Source organism: Chlamydotis macqueenii, chromosome 6 (assembly GCF_036417535.1).
Source record: "Chlamydotis macqueenii isolate bChlMac1 chromosome 6, bChlMac1.mat, whole genome shotgun sequence".
NCBI classification, from domain to species: Eukaryota; Metazoa; Chordata; class Aves; order Otidiformes; family Otididae; genus Chlamydotis; species Chlamydotis macqueenii.
Genome location: NC_141561.1, coordinates 44,087,531 through 44,107,679, shown reverse-complemented (window position 1 = coordinate 44,107,679; position 20,149 = coordinate 44,087,531). Strand labels below are relative to the sequence as shown.

The following is a 20,149-nucleotide window of genomic DNA, read 5'->3' as shown; positions in this document are numbered from 1 at the left end:
GCTTTACCTTCTTAACAGGCTCACTCCTGGTGGTGAACCATTTGCAGGGGACCTGGAGTGGATTGTGGAGCTGGATGGTTTCTTCCTGGCACTGTCCGCACTGGACAGTGGAGAACTCCACTGTATCCTTGGAGAGGCAGAGGGACGGCACAGCAACGTTGGCACGGAGACGGACGTGAAATGTGGGGCCCCCTGTTACCTAGTGAAGGACAGAGCATCCCGCTGAAAGCCCAGGTGACATCTGCTGCTGTCCCAAGCTGCCACCTGCCCTGAAAGGTGGTGAGGGAGGTGAGGAAGCATGCGGTACCTTGATGGGCAGGAGCACGTCCACCTCTCCCAGCGGCAGCTTGGCACTTTGTGGGTCGAAGCGCACCTCTAAAGTCTCTGTCTCCCAGCAGGGCAGACGTTTCACACGGGCAGGCTCCACACTGAAACCTTGAACAGATGAAAATAAAGCAGCTGAGAGGCACAACCCACATCAATGTGTCACAAGCGTGTTAAGGCCATATGAGTGTCCTGGCTGCTGGCTCTCTGAAGGACCCCTTGGCTTCTCCGGAGAAGCCTGCCACTCTTTCTCCCTTCTCACCACACACGGACAAAGGGTTTTCACAGCCAGAATCCAAGGTCCACACGGTAAAAAGGAAATCTATCATTTCAGGACCTCCAGCAATTTCTTCTTCAGGCATCCCACGGAAGGATGCACAGACCTCTCCAAAGGGGAATTTCCAACTAAGATCCCTCCATGCCATGGTGCTCCCTGGAAAACAACTTAGAGGAGACACCTGACCACCCCTCAGACACAGCGAGTCACCGTTGGATGGCAGTGCAGCCTTACCTCAAAGGCCTGCTTCAGAAGCCTGTTTCCATACAACACAGGACCTCACAGGCCACGTTCTCAATAAAGGCTGAACACAAGCCTTTATCTTTATGAACTCTAAGCAAAGCACTTCCAAACCCCAAAGAGTCCGTCTGCTTGTAACACAAGCCCAGAGTGCACAAAGAAACTCAGATGACACTCCTGGCAGTCAAGAGCAGAGGTTGCTGAGAGGGGACCACGCTGATCAGCCCATCTAGCCCCCAGGGAAGTGTTAGGGCAGTCACAGGCAGGCCAGGTCTCTGGGTCCTGCTGGCCAGGAGAAGTCAGGCTCCAAAGCAGCAGGTAGAGAGGGTCGCAAGGAGGAAGAACTAGACAAAGAAGCACTCAAAAAACTCCCCATGGCCAGCAGCTGAAGCTACTTTGTCAGACAAGGCTCCTTCAAGCCCACGAGAAGTCTCTCCAGCACTGGTTACCTGTGTCACGCAGGACCTGTCCATCGACGTGGAAGGACACAGGGAAGTGGCCAGTGTTGGTGATCTTCACGCTGTGCGTGTGGATGTCACCAGGAATGACGGAGCCAAGGTCCAGGATGTACTCGGGCAGCTGAGCCCTGAAAGGACGAGTAAGGACAGTTCTTAAACCACAGCCTGGCTACGTTTCCAAGTGGGTGGACGATGCAAAAAATGTGGGTATTTCTGTGTCCACTGCTGTAGAAACTCAGCTCTAGTCAGTGAATCCCAAGGCCTGACTATCTGGTAGTAAGACTTTGGCAAGTCCCAGGGAGTGTAGGTTCTAGGCTTCCTCAACTAGCAAAGGGACCTTAAAATAAAGTTACTTTAAAATGGATACTGGTCACCGCTCGTGTGCTATGAAAAGCCACTGCAGACAAGTTCACTGGACCTCCACTGGTCTCCGTGGAACTGCTGAGCCAGGGGTACAGCCCAAGCCTGAACTTGCTTCAGGACCCTGAAATAGGATTTGCCCCCACCGCTCTGCAACCAGCTCTGTCCCCAAAACAGCAGCAGCAGGGCTGCGCCTCTGGCTGTTACCCTCGGGGTGCCTGGAGATAGGCTATGGGAGTCCCCACTGACTTGAGAAGGCTCTGACGAGCACGCTGGTCAAAGGCTGTCTCCTCCGGGGGATGGGAGGCAAGAGCTTTCTGCTGTGCCAGGGCGTGTTCCTCTACCAGCATCTGCTCCATCTGCATCTGCAGCCGAGTGTCCAACTGATGACAAGGAAAGACAGTGGCTGGTTAGCAAAGGTCCTTCCCAAGGCACAACCCTGTCTCTGAAACAGGATCCCAGCCTGCTCTTGTGGAGAGGGGTGATGGGGTCCTCCTGGCTCACTGCTCAGTGTCTGTGACACCTCCTGCTCTCTTAGCCAGGACCTTATCTCTAGGGAAATGAACTCCAGCGCCTTCGCCTGCCCGTCACTGTTACAAAAGCTGATCTCGTCAGAGAGGCAGACGGACAAGCCAGGAACCTTCCAGTGCTCCGAGTGCCTGCGCCCAGCCGGTGCCAAAGCAGCTTGGACAAAAGCTCTCTTGAAAAGGGAACCTTTTGTTGGGCCGGTGCCACTTGGAGCTGAGCACCGACAGCACAACCCCAGGGCACAAGTCAGGCTGCTGCGATTAACTCTGTAAACCTGGCAGGGCTTGGGTTCAGAGAATCCTAGAATCCTGGAATGGTTTGGGTTGGAAAGGAACTTCAGAAATCATCCAGTCCAACCCCCTGCAGCGAGCAGGGACATCTCCAACCAGATCAGCTTGCTCAGAGCCCTGTCCAGCCTGACCTTGAACGTCTCCAGGGATGGGGCATCCACCACCTCTCTGGGCAACCTGGGCCACTGCTTCAACACTCTCATCATAAAAAAAATTCTCCTTATTCCTGGTGTGAATCTGGCCTCTTGTAGTTAAAAACAATGACCCCTTGTCCTGTCGCTGCAGGCCCTGTTAAACAGATTGTCCCCATTGTTGTGAGCCACAGACACCCCAGCCATGACCTGCAGCGCCAGCACAAAGAACCATCAATTCGATGCCTTGAGCAGGGTCTTCAGGATCCCTCCCTGGGGCAGTCAGGAAGCTGGTGCATCTATGGGAGGGACAATGCCCCGAGGTGGGCAGCCCATGGGCAATGCTGAGTTGATGCATGACCATGGGCAGGTGTGGGCAGGGAGGTCCCAAGTGCCAGCAGGACCCCAGGAAGCCTGCTGTGGGGTGCAAGGGGCCCAAAGGACACAGGGGGAGCACCCTGTGCCAAAGAGGGAAGCAGTTGTTCCTCACCAGACTCTGCGAGTTGTCCATGGGTGGCTCCGCTGCCGCAGCCTCCCTCAGAACAACTGCTTCGTCCCTCTGGCTGTCTTTTTCCACCTTTTCTTTCGCCTCTTTGAGCAGCTTCTCATATTTTTCATTTCCTGAAGGAAGAGAACATCCACAAATACAAGTGTGGGCACAGCGCCATTCCCATTCAAGCTGGGAAGCCCCATTCCCCTAACGCTGGCCTCTCCCAGAAACACATTCCTCAAGCAAGATGCCCTAGGGACATATAACATGGGGGAAAAAAAAAACCCCAGGGCCTTCCTGGGGAGCAGACGGGCAGTGCTTACCTTTGACGTTCCTGGGCAGGTCCAAGCAGATCCTGGGAAAGCTCCCCTCTCCTTTCAGGGAAATTTCTTCTGGCTCCAGGTGAGCCACTCGGATCTGGAAAGTCCTGCAGAAGCCTCCAGGCACTCCCGGCAGGTAATAGACTTTGAGAACTTTCCGCGTGCCAGGTCCAACGTAACCCTGCAGAGCGCGGGAGAAGAGGGAGGGAATGCACCAAAGAGGCTTTGGTGGAGGGATGGCTCAGACGACAGACATGCTGCCAAGAGAAGGCATGTTCTCCAGGCTCAGAAAGGGTAAGACAACATGGCCTTCTTCTGTCCCAAAGCTCACATCTCCTGCACCAGGATGCACTGTGTCCTTCAGAGGGCTCCTAAGGCTGCATTCCCACAGCACTGCCTGCCCTTTGCTCAGCGTGAGCACAGCTCTTCTGCTCACGAGGTGTGCCCTCTGCCAGCCAGAGCCAAGCTGAGGGAAGAAAGGCTCTTTTGCCAGCCGCTACGCAAGATGAGGGAAGTGCCCGCACTCTCAGACGGGCCGGCAGCTCCTGTCCCAGCACGTCAGCGGTGCCCAGGCTGGTGTTGAGCGCCGACGTATTCACAGATCCCAACCAAACGTCTCCTGCCTGTGTGGTTGCACCCAGGGTGCTCGAGTCTCTCCAGACTCACAGTGATCTGCAAACGTACATCTCTGGAGAAGCAGGAGCCCAGTGCAGGAGGAGATCCAGGGAAGAAGGTGCTGCCAGGAAGGCCACCTCCTCTCTGGGCTTCCAGAAGGGCTGTCGGAGTCCCGGGCTGGGCTGACGCCAGCCAGGTCAGGAGCAACTACAAGCAGACAGCACCACTGCTCGAGGTGACAGGACATGGTCTCAGCTTTTGCAGCTCGCCCTCTACACACTGGGCTGGACCCTCAGCTCCCGGCTCCCCTCCACGCTGCAGGGAGAAGCTGCTGAGCGGGACACATCCTGCCACTTGGTCTCCTGTGCCCTTACTGCAGCACACAACACAGCTGCAGCGAAAGCCAGCCCTGCCAAGCTGCCCGGGCCCATGAAGCAACTACAGCAACCACTGCCCGGGCCCAAGCAGAGCTGTGCTTTCGGGAGCTCGCGGGAAGGGGGCATCAGCGTCTCAGCCCTTTTCGGAGACAGGCATGAGGAAATGTGAAAGCCATTTGGCTTCCTCTTCCCATTGCACAAAGGGACATAGATAGGAACACTGCTTCAGCTCAAAGACACCCACGCAGAACGGAGAAGCTGGGATGGTGGGGTGCTGCAAACTCCTCTCCTTGCTATTCCACAGCCCCGCTCCTCCCTGGCCCCCCTCACTGCCCCACAAAGCTGCTGCAGAGCAGCAAAGCTGGAGCAGTGAGGGACCAGTACAGGGGCTGTCACCATTTCTGGCAAAGGACCTTCACGCCCAAACAAGAAAGTATTTCAGTCTCCCCTGCTTAGTGCTGGCAGGGGGCAGGCAGGGTTTGTGCAGGCTCGGACCAGGAATAAGTCCTGTCCAATCACACAACCGGGGGAAGGCGACCCTCAGCAGAGTCTGCGCCATCCGGCTCCAGCGCCAGCATGAGCAGAGAGCTCAGCAGCTGGGGGCCAGAGAGCTCCCCAAGCACTCGTGCCTCCCGCCGGTGGGTGCTGTGTGACAGCAGGGCCACCCGCCAGCAGTGGCCGTTAAGGAACTCTCTCAGGCCCGCACCTGCTTGACCCTCTCTGCCCCCCAGCAGCAATTGCTTACAGCCCTGTCTCTCCTGGCTGCTTCTGTGGGTCTTGTCTTTTTTCCCTTTTTTCCCTCTCACCCTCTCCTGGGCAGCCTGAGACAGGCCCAGGGTTCATCGCTTGTGCTACTCACCGTGCTGGGCACAACCAGGGGCACGCCGGGCAGCGGGCTGTCTGCAGTGGCCGTGCTGGGGCTTAGCACCGCGTAGGTGATTCCCACCTTGCCGCTGTTCTGCAGGGTGAGCTCTGCTTCCGCGACTTTGTGAAACGGCTGAAGAGAGGGCAGAGGAGCGGGAAGTTACACACACCAGTCTGCTGCTGGGAGTCTCCTGCTGCTTGCATTGGGATGAGAGCAAATGAACACAACGCAAGAGAGAAGCAGGGACTGCAGAGAAGATACGGGCACTTGACTCTCCCAGGTCAGGCTGGGGAGCCCACAGCCACAGGGTAGCTCTTAGCCCTGCACAGGAACAGAGAGTGATGGCGGCATGCAGAGGGGCAATACCAACCATAGACAGATCAGTAATCAAGAAACCAAAGAGGATGCCAGCCCTCTGCACTTCAAGGTGTCATCTAACAGCTGGCTGAAAGAAAGGAGGAGGCACCAAGACATTTCAGAAGAACAGGCACCCGCACGCAAGTATTTGCAGAGCTTGCAGTGACAGCGACAAAGGGAGATGGACGTGCAACATGTACAGGGCCAACAGCTGGAAATATCTGGGGGGTTTTGAGCTGAAAAGAAGCAAAGCAGGGATCATTGTGGGACATTCTCTCCAGCTACAGTGACGGGAAGCCCAAGTTCACTTCCTCCCTGGTCTACTGTGTTGGTTAATCAAGAGCATGGAAAGAGAGCATCTCCTTGGACCTCAGGCTTTAGGAGCGGATCAGTGGATGGATGTCTTGGGGCATGTCCCCCTGGAGATCACCTCTGGGATCCTGCCTGCCCCAGGAGGCAGCATGAGTGACCTTGAAGAGGAGGAACTGCCAGTTTTGGGGGAGCAGGGGTGGAGATGGCCATCAAAACCCAGCCTGGATGCAGGACGTATCACTCAAAAAGTAGCTGGGAAGGGGAGAGAGCCCTGGACCGAGGTGGGCAGCAACGCGCTGGTGGTGGTTTCGTGACAAGGACCTCTGCCAAGAGAAGTGCACGGTACCTGCAGCCCGTAGTCAATCTCCATGACGTCTAGGTGGTAGCTGATGAGCGAAGCCTCCCCACTCAACGCCATCTTGTAGGTCGGGCCTCCCTCCACCCTGCACAGCGCCATGGCGCGGGCAACAATGTTGGCGTGGCCAAAGAAAGTGAAGGTGACTCGCTGGCTCTCGCCTGGCTGCAGCACACCGTGCAGCGGCAGGATGTCGAAAACCTGGAAGCGAGGGAGGAGAGATCAAGATGTCGAGCACTGAAATGGGTGCAGAAGGGGAGCCGTGGCTTGGAGAAAAGGACAGACATGGCTGGAGGGACCTCTCCCTCAAACACAGGCAAAATCATCCTCATCTCAGCCTGCATCCATTCCACTTTCCAGCACAGTAACCACGGGAAAATTTTTCTCCCTTGCTCACTCATTAAGGCATTCATTAATACACTACACTGAAGTACTTTGGAGGTCTCCTGGCAGCAACAAATTCTCTCTGCTGCCTTTAGAAACAGGTTTTACTGCCTTTAGAGAAACACAAAGACTTGGAGGTGAGAGCCCTAGGAGCCCCTAGGAAGACTCCAGCCCAGCTCCTCTGACTCCTGATGCTTTGCACTCTCTCTCTGATTTGCATGCTGCTCTCTCTCAAGACGCTACAGCAAAATCTACTGCAGAAATTTCCTGCTGACCACTCGATTAGAGACAAGATGGATAATGCCCTCCGTGGGTGCAGCAGAGGTAATGCCCTCCATCAATCCTATGACACGTCCCGCACAGCCTCTCCAGTGACCAGTCGCTGCAGCAGTGTTGTGGGATGTGCTTGGAGGGGTGCAAAGCTGCTCTGTGAGCAGCATCGAGAGCCACCCGTGGGAGCGGGAGCTGCGTAACTGCTTGCCACACTGGAAATGCAGGAGAGAGACACATTCCTACTTACATCCTCCGCTCTCAAGGCGAGGGGGTCTGCCTCCCCCAGCTGCCTCAGTTCCTTCATCCTCACCGGGCTCTGAGTCTTGATCCTCGCCACGCTGCCCGGGGATGACGCGCCTCGCTGCTGGAATAGCGCTGGTGCGGGCAGCTGGTAACTGGTTGCAAGGAGAAGTGGAAGAGGACAGAGGTGAACGCCTTGTGGGGAGGTAAGAAGTGCAGCAAGAAAAGACACATGAACTGTGCAAAAAGGTGACACTGAGACACAAAGGGGCAGATCTGGACAGCGATGAGCTACAACAGACCCCCCAGTGCCCTCCTGAAAGCACCCACCCCTGCAGACCGTGCCTTCCACACCCAGAGGGCCTAAGTGAGAGAATCTGCAGCTCTACTGGATATTTCTCCTGAAATTTCCCTTGACAATTACCCACAGCTGTAGGTCCGTCCAAACAAGCAGCGGTGCTGGTAGCGTTCTCTAAGTGCGATCAGGCCGGAGCAGGGATGGAGCCTGCTTGTACTTAAACCCTAGTCTAATTCAGCAGGAGATGGCAGAGGCCTCCAAGCAGAGCTTACAGCCCTGCTCCTCCTTCCCTGCCCACCTCCCTCCACCTGCTCTTGCAGACCTCCCTCTGCCTTTTAGGGTCTGTTCTTGAAGGCGCCCTGCATCAAGAAGGGCCACACTGAAGACTTGTTGTTACTTGGTAAGGCTCAGCTGTGAACAGGCTACCCCAGTTCCCAGGACTTCTCCCCCAAGCCCTGCTCGGAGCAACAGCTCATTTCCAGGTCCAACAGCTCGTCTCCTCCGGGCCAGATCCCAGTTCCCTCAACAAAACTGTTTCGTGGTGATCTCTTGTATTTGGAATAGCAGCACTTCCATGTCCAATGGTAAACTTGGCTTTGTTTCCTACAGCGTTACAGCAACATCGTTTGCTGCTGTAATTAAAACTGTCCAGACCAGACGTTTGCCCTGTGCAGAGAGGCCACAGCGGGAGGAACTGCTAGCAATGTGTTGAGAGATGGGCTCCAGCGCAACTGGAAGACTGGTCCTGGGCTTGGAACCCACAGGCCAGCGCTGGACAGCCCTGCTCGCCAGGGATGCTCAGACAAGTCCTCCCGCCAACATCTACAGCTGTACCCGAAGCCACAGCAGAACCTGCCGTTTGCTGTGAAACACTCAAGAGCTGGTTCGTGAAGGTGACGTGCACGTTAACAGATGGAAACTCACTTCACCAAGGTGCTGTTTGCCTCAGGCCACCAAGCTCTGAGAAAGCAGCTTTCCACGCCAGCTTTCCTTCCCAGGGGAACCAGTACAGAGGCTACAGCCAAACAGCAGCAAGAGGCTGGGACAGCAGCACAGCGTGCTGGTGGCAGTGCCGTTGTAGCTTCTTAGTACGAGACGACAACAAACAGAGTTGGCAGGGAAGGAAAAGAGGCCACATGATACATCTGCTTGTCCAAGTGCCTAAGCATGGCTTTGTAGCTCCAGAAATAAAGCAGGATTCTAGCTTACGGCTCTGCAAAACGTGCTGGTAGTATCCTACAGCCCCAGCTTGGCTGGAGAACATTGTCTCCTTCCCAGCATCAAACTGGTGAAGATCACCTGTTTGCTGAGCATCTCCCCTGACCACAGCTGGCAGGTGTTATTTCCACAAGGCAAAGTGGAAAGCAGTTTGTCAGATCCCAGGCAAACAGCCTTGGTCTTTGCCAAGGACAGGCAGGACATCAGGAAGAAGAGCTTCAAGGAGAGGGCAGAGGTGCACATACCTCCTCCGGCTCACGTGGCTGTTTGGCAGGAGCATCCAGTGGTACCGGACAGGAAGCGGGCTGCAGTTGGTCATCTCGACGTAACGCTCCTGTTCGGTGTCATTCAAGATGCCGCCAAAGTCCAGGGACGTGGTCTGGATGCGGAGACTGGGAAAGTAGACCTCTCCCCTAACGGGGACCAGCTCCACATGCGGGTGCTCTAGAAACTGTATCTTCAGAGTCTTCTCTGCTACCCGGCTATTCAAATCCTTTTCATAAGCAGGGTTAAAGCTGATGAAGAGATGAAGCTCCTCCCCTACCTCCAGCTTCATGGGCTGCAAGGAGATGAAAAGCATTCACCACCAGCTGATGAAGTCCCAAGGTCTGAGGGCATAAAACGTGTCAATGCTCAAAGTGTGACCCCTACGTGGGCTTCAGGTCATGCTTCATTTTCTGGACAGTGTGCACCTGACCGCAAGCACCACAGCAGTCTTCTCTGAGACTGCCTCAGGCTCACATCTCTGTGCTCTGCATCGATAGCGATACAAGGGGGAAAGAAATATTGTTCTGCTGTACTCGGAACCCACCAAAGCTGTATGCGGAGTACATCACCAAAGCAGCACTCTGGCAAGCCAGGGCCTTTTCCCCTGACTCTAGAAAAACTTCTTTATCCTCACACTCAACACAAGCACAACAGCACTGCGTCCTCACCCTTGCTGGGGCTAGTCACCAGCACGGCACAGAAGTGGTGGCCGTGCCTACAACAACACGTGTTTAGCAGGGTCCACGTCCCACACCTTCCACTAACAGCAGGGCAGGCACCAGGCTGAAGGCAGAGCTGCCCTCCAAGAGAGCAAGCAGCTCCAGAAGTGATCTGAGGATGGCGGCTGGAGAGCTGGGACGGCTTCCAAGAGATGCCTTTACTACCCAGCTTGCCCAGACCTAGTTGCCTGCTGCCTTCTCTCCATGTCTTAGAGCCAGGTGTGTTTCCCCAATTCAGACGATATTCTGTTTCCTTCAGCAGCTCGTTTCAAATCTGATTTAGTTCAGGCCAGTCTACTGCTGACTCTAAAGTATCAACTTCTCTACTGGAGGGCCTCCCACCAGAAACGCGCCACCACACTCCTCCCTCTCCAACACCCACCAGCAGGAAGGTCCACGGCTGCTCACCTGGACATCTGCAGGGAGGGGCTGCCGGTGCGCATCGCAGATGAAGAAGGGTTGCTCTAAGGCCAGGACAAGGCTGACTGGCAGGGAGGAGTCGTTTTTTAAAGAAAGAGACTTGTACTGAAGGCAAAGGACATCACTGGGTTGCTACAGAAACAGAAGACAAGGGGAAAAAATCAAGTTCAAGTGGCCATGGACCTCCTTCCCTTTCTGACACATTGCAACTTTTTCAACCCCAGACATGCATACATCTCTATTTACGATTTTCATTAGTTTGTATCCTTCCAAAAGTTTTTCCTCTAAGACTATCAGATGCTCTCCATGTTCAGAAACTGCAGCATCCCGTGTGGGGACAGCGGAGGGAATAGGATTTACCCTGTAGTGGAGAGCCTGCAGTAGCCTGAGGTTAGTTTGGAACATTTACACGCACACACAGTCAGCGAGAAACCTCAGCTGCCCGGTAGCAACCTGTCTCCTGAGGCCCCTGCTACAGGGGGCATTGCTCTGGGTTTCCTGCATGGTTTATAGAAACCAGACAGTGTCTGGGAAACTAGTGCTGTGCGTGCTGATATCAAACAGCTGCAGTGCCATAGCCCTCCATAAATCGGAGCGCGTGGCGTCAAGCACACCACAGGCAGACATCAGGGAGAGCTGAAAAGCTTCTAATTAAATCTGCCAGCTCACAGGATTTTGTGCTTCTCAGGATGCCTGGGAACCAGAGGAGACATCTGAAAACACAGAAACTAAACACTGAAATATCTTATCTTTGTCAGACCCATGTTTATCTCATGGGAGAGGGAAAGTTCACGCAGGAGTTGGGATCCAGAGACTAAAGGGCACCTGCTTTGGGTTGTTCTCAGTGCTGCAGCTGAAGACGTCTGCAGGTCCTTTGAAGAAGGTGAGTGTTGGGGAAATGCGAAGAGCTAGCATCCATACCAATGTCAGAGAAGGCAAAGAGAGACAAGAGATGACAGGTTTTGCTCATCACCCTGAGGAGCTGACAGCAATCTCAGTTTTCCTCTGCTTCCCTACAGGACTGCTGTTCAGACTTCACCGTGCCTTGGAGGATCCTCAAGAACCTCCCTTCACACTGACTGCAGAACCTTGTGTCTCTCTGGATGTGGCCATGATCCCCTTCAGCGCAGCAGCTGTCATCTCAGTTTTACTTGGCTGAAGTTAAAAAGAAGTCCCCTCTCTGACTTGGAGAAGCTCTTTCATTTCCTCCTTGAGCACAAGCACACGCACCCCACAGGCTTTCAGGCCTCGGCCACGCTATTAAATGCCAGGATGCAGTCCCGAGACTTACCTTCTCCACCCGGAAAGTGATTGCCCTGGAGGACATTTGCAGGACGGGAGCAATGAACTCGCACGTGACGTCCATGTGCATTATCTGCCTCTTCCTTCCCTCCCTTCCCACGATGGCGTGACACAGCAGCCGCTCCTTCACCACCTGTGTGCAAGAGTCGCAGGTCACCCGGCGGGTGCTAGCACGGCATCCAGAACACACCCTGCATTTACCATCACCCAGCCACGGACCGTACTGCTGCCATGAAGTGACAGCCACTGGTCTCCTCAAGAGCCCCCTTTTCTTTTGATGCTGCTTCCTATTTATTCTGCACGCCAGTGTCCATAATGCTACACCCCAACGTCCACAAAAGGCACCTGTGAGTCACCTGCTGCCTACAGCCGTAATAATCCCTGCCACAAGGGATTATTGCTTTGATGTGCCCCCTTGCTAAGCACAATACGTACGGAGAGCTGTTGGAGCTGATTAAAAATATAGAACCATATGAAGGGAAGGAGGTGCTGGAAGGGCCAACGCCAGCAGACCCTGCCTTGGAAGCTTAGTGGAAAGGATCCATGGAAAAACCCAAGGAGCCAGCCTGCTTTCAGGTCAAGAGGGGATCACTCGTGTACTCTGCCCTCCTAAAGCACCCCAGGAAAGAGAGGTCTTGCCCTTCACAAGAAAAGCCTCTGCTTAAGCCAGATGCTCTTACATTCAAGACTTTTTCCTCATTTCCCATGGTTTCACTTCTCCAATTCCTCCTTTCATTTCTCACTCTTCCTTCTTGTACAACACCACAACCCAACTCCTCCTCTGAGCCTACAGCCTTCCAAATCATCTGTGTCGCACGGGCAAGGCAGGGAGTTGGGCTTCTGACCAGCCTGAGGAGTATTAAGTTCTCAAGACCCAAGGAAGGTGGAAAGCCCACTCCCAGAGTCTTGGCTTTGACTGCAGGAGCCACAAAGCCACAGCTGTGCCCACAGATGCCCTTTCAGCTTTCCAGGCAAGACACCCTCACCAGTGCCCTGAGCACTTTATTTCCTTTCTGGTACCTTTGTCTCCTCTTCAGCTAAACCTGTGGGCTCAGAGCTGCACTGGGACAGTCTCATCACAGTCAGCGAGGGGAGTAATCAAGTCTTCTTCAAGCTACCACTGAGGCAACGCTTTCAAACAACCTTCAAACCACTCATACCAGCAGGAGCTTAATGCAGATTTAGTTCCCATTCGCTTAAACATCTGTGCCCAGGAATGCTGCAGGCAGGGAATGCGCAGCAGGGTTAGCCGGCAGCTTCTCTGCGGAGCTGGATTTCCCCTGGAAAGAAGGGGCCTGGGAGGAGAACAGCCAGCAATCCTGCTGAAATTTCCCTCTCTGAGCTGCCATCCAAGGGTGCCGCAAGACCTGGCTGCCCTTGGGACAGCGGGGCTGGCTGCGAGACTGGGGCAGGCAGTTATGGAAACACTGACAAAAGTCAAGCTGTCAAATACAGTGATCCCTGGGAACAGTTTCCCACGTGGGGACCGTCACTGTGATCACCAGAGCTGGCACAATGTGCTTGTTTTTCTCCTCCAGGACTTAGAGCTAGAGCAGCCCTCTGTCCATCTTTGTCTACAGAGGAAAAAAATGTCGTTCCCAGACACTCCCTCCCTTCACCGGTGTTTTGTTTTATTCGCTGCTTCCCCCAGAAGCTTTGCATTTTTTTTTGCATTTTTCTTTACTTTCTGCCTGTGCTCCTAGTCAAAGTGTAGCATCTTTTCTCTGCCTTTCCCTTCCACCTCAGCACGTGACACCTCGTAACCTGCCGTTTGCCCCTGAGCTAGTAATGCTTCCTTCTGCCCATCTTTTGCTAGCAGCAAGGTGGGTTTATGGTAGCTACAGAAACATGAAAAAGCCTTAGCAACTGATGGTGGCCAGCAAGGAAAGCAACTGGTACCGCCATGGTGGCAGCTTGCTTGTGCCACTACAACAGTTCCTTGAAAGCACTTGCTCATTTTCTCAGGGAAATGTCAAGGGGCTGCAGAAGAAGTCCCAGCGCAGGTGATCTGATGGGAAAGGCTCAGCCCTCGGGGCAACCTCACCTGGGGAGTGCTGGAGAAGCCTTCCAGCACCATCTCCATGCTCTGGCCTGGCATCAGCTCCATCCTCGGAGGATGGAGCTTAAACACAGGGCAGGCAGGCTTGCGGCTCTGCAAGGAAGCTTTGCCCTTGGTGTCTGTGATGGCAGGCAGACGGTCACACCGGTGAGATGGGGCAAAACCTTCCATTGTCCCACAGAGATGATGAGTGTGTCCTCCTTTCTTCATTGTCTTGAAAGAGTAACAGCAGCACGGAACCAAGCTAGAAGAGAAGCAGAGATGGAAAATGTCATGGGAGCTGCCATTTCCAAGGAGTCCCTCAGCCTCAGCACCCCCACGGCCTTAGCGCACTGCACACTGCGCAATAAAGCCACCTCCAAAAAGGCTGACCCAGCTCAGAGCTTCAGCAAAAGCCAGACCTTGGCTGCCCCTAAGTTCATCACCATCCACTAGCTGGTCTGTTTGCCTCACGGAAGAAAAGCTGCGTGAAGAACATCATCTCAGTTGCTGTGGACAGAGCAACACCAGCCTTTGGCGCTTGAGACCCAGAGCATTTTTCCAAGGTGCTTCCTGCAGGTCTCGCTGCTTCGGATGCCGAGCTGGCCTGTCCTGGCTGCAAGTGGATGGCGGAACAGCTTGGCTGCCGTTTCACCTTCCCCTTGGGAGCTGCTGCCTCAGCTGGCTTCCTCTGAAGATGCTATTTGGGAGCTGCAGGGTTTGCAGCCTCATCTGCCCACCTGGATGCTGGGCTGGCCCCCGTGGTGGGGTCCCTGCCCTGGCACCAATGTTATCCACATCGGCCCCCCATCCCTTAGGGAACAGCCAACCGCCACTGCCCCACACCTACCGCCCTTTGCCTCAACAGTGCAGCTGCTTTGAGCTTTAGGAAGACGCACTGTGAGAACACAGGATCAACAGACGTTTCCCCGAGATTAACGCTGCAGTGACATTGTAAGATAAATAACTACAGCTAGACAGAAAGCAAAATGAATATGCAATGGAAATGGATTCCTTCGTGTACAAGAAACACTCACTGTGTCTTTTAATAGATTCACCTCAATAACCCGGTTTTGCCCACCCAAGGGATGCCCATCCTCAGGAGAAGGTTATTTCCCTCTCCAGTCTCTCTTCTGGAGCGCGCGCCAAGGGAAGCTACTTTATCGCTGCTGGCTCCCCAACAAGGGTGGCCAGGTTTGAACAAAGGCTCAAGGGCAGAGGAAGCCAGGACTGCTCAAATCCCACCGCAGCAGCCATGTGGCTGGGCGATACTGCTGAGAGCATGAAGAACAGCTCCGCAAAACCGGTTGATCAAAAGCACCAAAGTCTTCTTTCCCAAGAGTTAGGTAGCGCTTCTCAACAGCCCCTGAAGGACTGAAGCACTCACTTCTGTTTCTGGAAGACGACAACCAAAGCAAAACCTGTCAGCAGAGCTCTGCCTGCTCCCCCAGAGAGACCACAGCCACTGAGCCTCCTGAAACCACCCAAACATCAGCACCAGATGCAGTTTTGTCTCAAAGGCCAGGGATCCACACAACCCCAGGAAGGCAGACAAGAGAAGTGGCCTCAGCGACCACGTAGGATCCCACCAGCCCTCTTCTCTTGTCTCTGCATCCCGTGCGGAGCCCATCACTAGCCTCAGAGGCACCCACTGCTCTGCCATCAGCCAAGGGCTACCCAGCCAACACCTTCATACCCAGCTGGCAGCTGGCAGGTTTTCATTGACATTAATGTACAACTTCTCCTGGGATTCATGCTGACACAGGGGAGCTCGCTTGAAAAGGAGACCTGATGGCTCTGCTCCAGAGGTGAATCTGCAAGGCTGCTAACTGGCAAAGCTCATTTATCAAAGCTTGCCAACGAGCCGCGCAGGACGTTGCACCCGAGAAACTCTTACAGAGGAATGGTGCTAGGCTGTCTGGATGGAGCCAGGCGTTGCATTCCCCAGGGGGACCCAGCGCAGACCACCATGCCCTGCCAGGCCAACGGCCCACTCCACAGCAGCACGATTTCCCTTTTGTTATCACCTTTTATTCCAGTTCCTCTGTGCTTTCTCCCTGCGGCACTGTCACCCTGCAATTCAGTGCAAAAGCTCCAGCACAGCTGAGAGAATGACCAGGAGCCTGGTGTTAAACCTTCCTGCTCGCTCTTTAAACAAACGCCGACTCTCAGCTGACACTGAGGTGGACCAAGCTCCCTTCCAAGAGGCTGCTGGAGATCCACAGCTCCACATGCTGTCATGTACAGCTATGGCTCCTGCCTTAAGGCCTTACACTACGACTGTCTCTTCTCCCAGCATTTCCCTCTGCTCTCCTGCCTTCCCAACTTGCACCAGCTCTGCCTTTTTATTCACTCTTGGCCGGGCATCTGGCCCACATTTCATTTTGGTTCACAATGCATCAGAGCTCCCACGCAGCTGGCGACTTTGGAAGGGAAGAGCAGAACCCAAAGGACTATGAGTGGATCCCCAGGGCAGCAGCCAGCAGCCAGACGCGCGGTCAGAGCTGACTGTGCATGGCTGAATCCAGAGCAGCAGGTGAGCGAAGCCGTACCACTCCTGAGGGGCTCCTGTCAAGAGCCCATTCCAAGTTCCTGGAAATCACAGGAAGACTCCTGTGGGGATCAGATTGTCTGAGAAATCTGCACCCTCCTGGAGCAGTCCAGCCTTGCTGTTTTCCCTAGGTGTATGCAGGAACCGCTCCCCAGAAAATCACCCACGGGTTTAAAACGCCAGGGGAGTCGCGGTGAGTCAGCTTTGCAGTCCCTTCCAGCTGGGCCAGCTGTTGCACTTCTCATCATAAGCCTTCACCGCATTTTATAGACAGAGCAAGGACAAATAATCTCACCCCTCATTGACAGGCTGAGCCAGAACATGCAAAAGGCCACGTGCAAGATGAGGAGGGCAACAGCAGCAGCCGCGAGGCAGGCAGCCTCTGTCCCCTCCACGTTTAACCCACAGCCTGGATGCAGTCACATCAGCATCCCTTGGTAAGAAAGGAAGAAGTTTTGGCAGTTTCTCTTTTGGGGAGCAAAGCTTGCTCCCTGTCCAGCTCTGCGGGGGAAGAAGGGGCTCCAGCTCCCAGGCCCTGACACGGAAAGCGCTGCCGCCCCCAGGTGCCTCTCAGGCAGCAGCAGAGCCCCCACTCTGCTCCACAGGCCACCTCACCCCTCAAATCCTCCCCCAGAAAAGCAGCTTGGTCGCAGGGGGCGGGATCCCACAGGACGGGAGCACAACCTGCTCCCAGGAGAGCTTTGTCAGGCCCGAGGTGGCCCTGGCCCAGGCGCAGCCCTGCCTCTCTCCCCCCTCTCACACAAGGGGTGCCCCCACACCGCTGCGTGGGACAGGGGGTGTCAGCCCTCCGCGAGCTCCCCCACAGCCCTGGGTCTCTGCCCAGCCGCGCTCCCCAGCCCCTCCTCCCGACCCTCAGCAGCCTGGGCTCAGCGGCACCGACGGCTGCCCTCCCTCTTTCAGAGGGGACAAGACGCAGCCACGTCAGCACGGGGGTGCTCACCAGCATCCCTCACCTTTCCCACGCCGCGGGGACACCGAGGCACACTCACCCGCTTGATCCCAGCTCTCAGCCGGACTGTTGCCCTCGTTCCCGTAGCAACAAGGGCATCCCAACACCGCCATGGCGACAGCAGGGACACAGAGGGGAGGAGGCGGCTTCGGAACACCATGGCGGACACGGAGGCAGAGGGGACGGGGACGCTCAGCACCCACCCACTCCCGCAGGAGCAGCGCACGCCATCAGCAGGGATCTCTGACCCGCTCCTTGCTGCCCCAGCGCCACAGAAACCAGCCGCACTTCCCTCCTTTGCTGGGGCACGCACACCAGAGCGCCTGGCTAGCAGGGCCTCATCTCACAGCAGCAACAGCAGCTCAGGGAAAGCACACAATGGCCACTGCAGGCATCTCTGACATTGCCGCCAGCACAGCCTCCCCGCTCCAGCACAGCCACATCCCTCGGGGTGTTACCCTGAAACACAGCAGCGGCCAGAGAAACTCATGGCAGCACCCAAAGGCTTCCTCCCAGCTCCATCACCTGTGCCAGGGCTCAGACCAAGCCAGCTAGCCTGCAGGACTGACCGTGAGCAGAGCCACACACCACCTGCAAACACCCACTCTGGCCCAATATGCCAAAAGCCAAGTCCCACACAGCCCACAGAGGTGCCAGCGCTGCCCTCAGAAGGGGCCAGCTGCTCTTCTCTCCGGCACGCTTGGTGATAACTTGGACCCTGCTTCAGCCCGCTGCCCTGCTCTGCTGGCACCTCGCACCTCCCAGCCTGCCCGTGGCAGGGCTCTGGGCACAGGCTGACACCCACGCGCACAGCCCAGCACAGCCGGCCCTGTCGCTCTCACGAAGCACCCCGAGAAGCACAGCCTGACACACACAGCTCTCCACTCTCTCCTGAACCCAGGCTCCCCCTGACTCCCTCACCCAGGAGCTCCACACGGCCTCCGCGCTCCATCGCTCTGCGCACCGGGGCTCCCTTCAAACGGATGCGTTTCACCCGAGTGCCCCTGCCCAGGGCTCTTGGGCAGGCTCTGGCACGGGGCTCAAGGGAGGTCAGTGCCTGCTGACTGTGGCTCAGATCCCTCATCTTCATCTCACGGCCAGAGATGCTTCTGCAGCTAAGGAAACAGAACTGCTTGGCTGGCCGTCACGAGCACAGCGGGAAACTCCAGTTGCATAAGATGGCAAACCAGAGCACTTCCAAACCAGGTCTCTGCAGATTAACTTCTGCTTCACAGGGAGCATCGCCGCTATTTCAGTAAGACTCCATCTATAGGATAGCAGAAGCGGGGCGGTAGGGAGGCGGGACAAAAATTGGGAAAGCCAAACAGGGGCGAGAGGGGGCGGGCTAGGGAGGTCACGGGGTTCCGGGGCAGTCGGGTGTCTAGGTGGCGTGTGGTACATAAGGCTGTGTGACGCAGCAATAAATCAGCATTTGGAGCTAGATGCAATGTGTCTGTCTCTGCGTGTCCCTGTCCTGGGAGGGCAGACGAGATGGGTCTGAGCCCTAGTATTCGGGACCTCCTGAGGAGAGCAGCCCACAGAAGAACGCTACAAGTGGTGACCCCGACGTGATAAAGGCCCGGCTGGGTGAAGGGGTCTTTGAGGTAGCTGTGTGCCACAAGAGAAGAAGGACGGTTCCAGAGGAAGAAAGGAAGGGTTCTCGAAGTGGGTAGCGCGTGCTCTTCGGGAACGCGTGTGGCACCCGGGATAACCATGGCATCCATGGAGGCGGTGGTGAGCACGTTAAAGACATTAGCATCTCGTGCAGGCACGGAGGTGCATGGGAAACAGACGCGCGCGCTACTCCAGTGGATGATGCGGCGTGGTCTGGCTTCGAGTCCAGGGGGTGCCTGGACCGGAGCGTATTAGAAAAGGCGGGGGAGGAGTTGTTTCAATCGGCTTGTGCGGGAAACAAGGAGGCTGCAGGGCTAATCTCGGCATGGGGAGCTGTGCGAGATACCTTTAAGGCGCCAAGAGAGCACCGCGACACGCTAGCTGCCGCGGTCGTGGACCTCGCTGACCCGGGGGAAGGGACGGGAACACCCGCGGAAGGAAAGGAGAGCAAGAAGGGCGAGTCGGAGGACAAGTCGGGGAAAGGGGGGGTGGTCGAGGAAAACCCCGGAGAGCAGGAGACACTGTTAGCGCCGGCTGAAAAGGAAAAACACGCTCAGTATAGGGGTTCAACAAAAATAACTCTGTCGGGGGAATAGCAGGATTCCCAGGGTGGACGCACCCCGTCACGGAGGGAAGGGGGATGGGGGGAGGCCCATTCCCCACTCCGTTCCCCACGCCGCCATTCTCCTCTTGGAGTCAGAGTCGGAAGGAGGGAACAAATCAGCCGTTAGACGCCTCGGCGCCACCGGCGTATTTGGGCCGGGGGGGGAACAGGCGGATAAAAAGGGGGAACAACAGGAGCGAGAAGCGGGTGGGGGACAGGACTTGGTGAGGAAAATGATAGATCTTATGGGGCAACCGAGCGAGATGGTGGAAAAGGCCGAACAGGCAGCCCAGAGTGTCCAGCAAGCGGCTCAGAGAGCAGAAGCAGCAGAGGGGGTAAAGTTGGGGGAATTAGGGGATCTTGCAAAAAATTGGCGTTTGCGAGCGCGGGAATGCATTTTGGCGGGCTGCAGACTGGAAGCGGGGGGAGGGGACCTTCCCTTGTTATACCCGATTACCATGGGCCCGGGGGGGCCGGTGTGGAATCCTATAGATTATAAAATTCTGGTTCAGCTGCGAAAAGAGATAAAGGAGGGGGGCATACAAGGGGGGCCGGCTCAACTGCTCCTAGATAGGGTATTCCAAAACTGTCCGAGTGCTTTTGACTGCAGACAGATGGCCAGAGCAATATTCTCCCCGGCACAATGTATGCTTTGGGAAAACGCCTTCCAAGCAGCTTGTGAGGGCGCTTTCTTAGAGGCACAGCATAATCCTGCGCACCCCGCGTGTGGGGCCACGAAGGAGCAGCTAGCGGGGAGGGGGGCCTTCACAGACCCGCAGGTCCTGTGCCATCTGCCGGTGGGTACTTTGATGGCGACGCCGACTGCCGCTCGCAAGGCTTTGGACAAAATGGGAGCGCTTATAAGTAGTTGCCCTGCGTATACCCTGATGAAACAAAAACCGACGGAAAGTTTTGGGGCTTTCGTTGATCGGCTGTCTGCGGCTATAGAGGC

General features: G+C 55.8%; 1 protein-coding gene across 1 annotated transcript in view; it reads right to left on the bottom strand.

Annotated features, from left to right (window-relative positions):
• The window catches only part of LOC147600349 (axonemal central pair apparatus protein HYDIN-like), a 39,670-nt gene extending 22,578 nt beyond the window's left edge, over positions 1-17,092 (bottom strand). Inside the window, exons 1-15 of the mRNA XM_086751239.1 lie at positions 17,020-17,092; positions 13,905-13,968; positions 13,465-13,723; positions 11,410-11,553; positions 10,107-10,250; positions 8,958-9,271; positions 7,204-7,351; positions 6,291-6,500; positions 5,270-5,407; positions 3,422-3,599; positions 3,099-3,229; positions 1,909-2,042; positions 1,291-1,427; positions 308-435; positions 8-199 (exon numbers count right to left, since the gene is read on the bottom strand). Coding sequence (XP_086607365.1) covers positions 8-199; positions 308-435; positions 1,291-1,427; positions 1,909-2,042; positions 3,099-3,229; positions 3,422-3,599; positions 5,270-5,407; positions 6,291-6,500; positions 7,204-7,351; positions 8,958-9,271; positions 10,107-10,250; positions 11,410-11,553; positions 13,465-13,723; positions 13,905-13,968; positions 17,020-17,092 — 2,394 coding nt within the window. The remainder of the gene's footprint in view (positions 1-7; positions 200-307; positions 436-1,290; positions 1,428-1,908; positions 2,043-3,098; positions 3,230-3,421; positions 3,600-5,269; positions 5,408-6,290; positions 6,501-7,203; positions 7,352-8,957; positions 9,272-10,106; positions 10,251-11,409; positions 11,554-13,464; positions 13,724-13,904; positions 13,969-17,019) is intronic.
• Between the last annotated feature and the right edge of the window lie 3,057 nt (positions 17,093-20,149).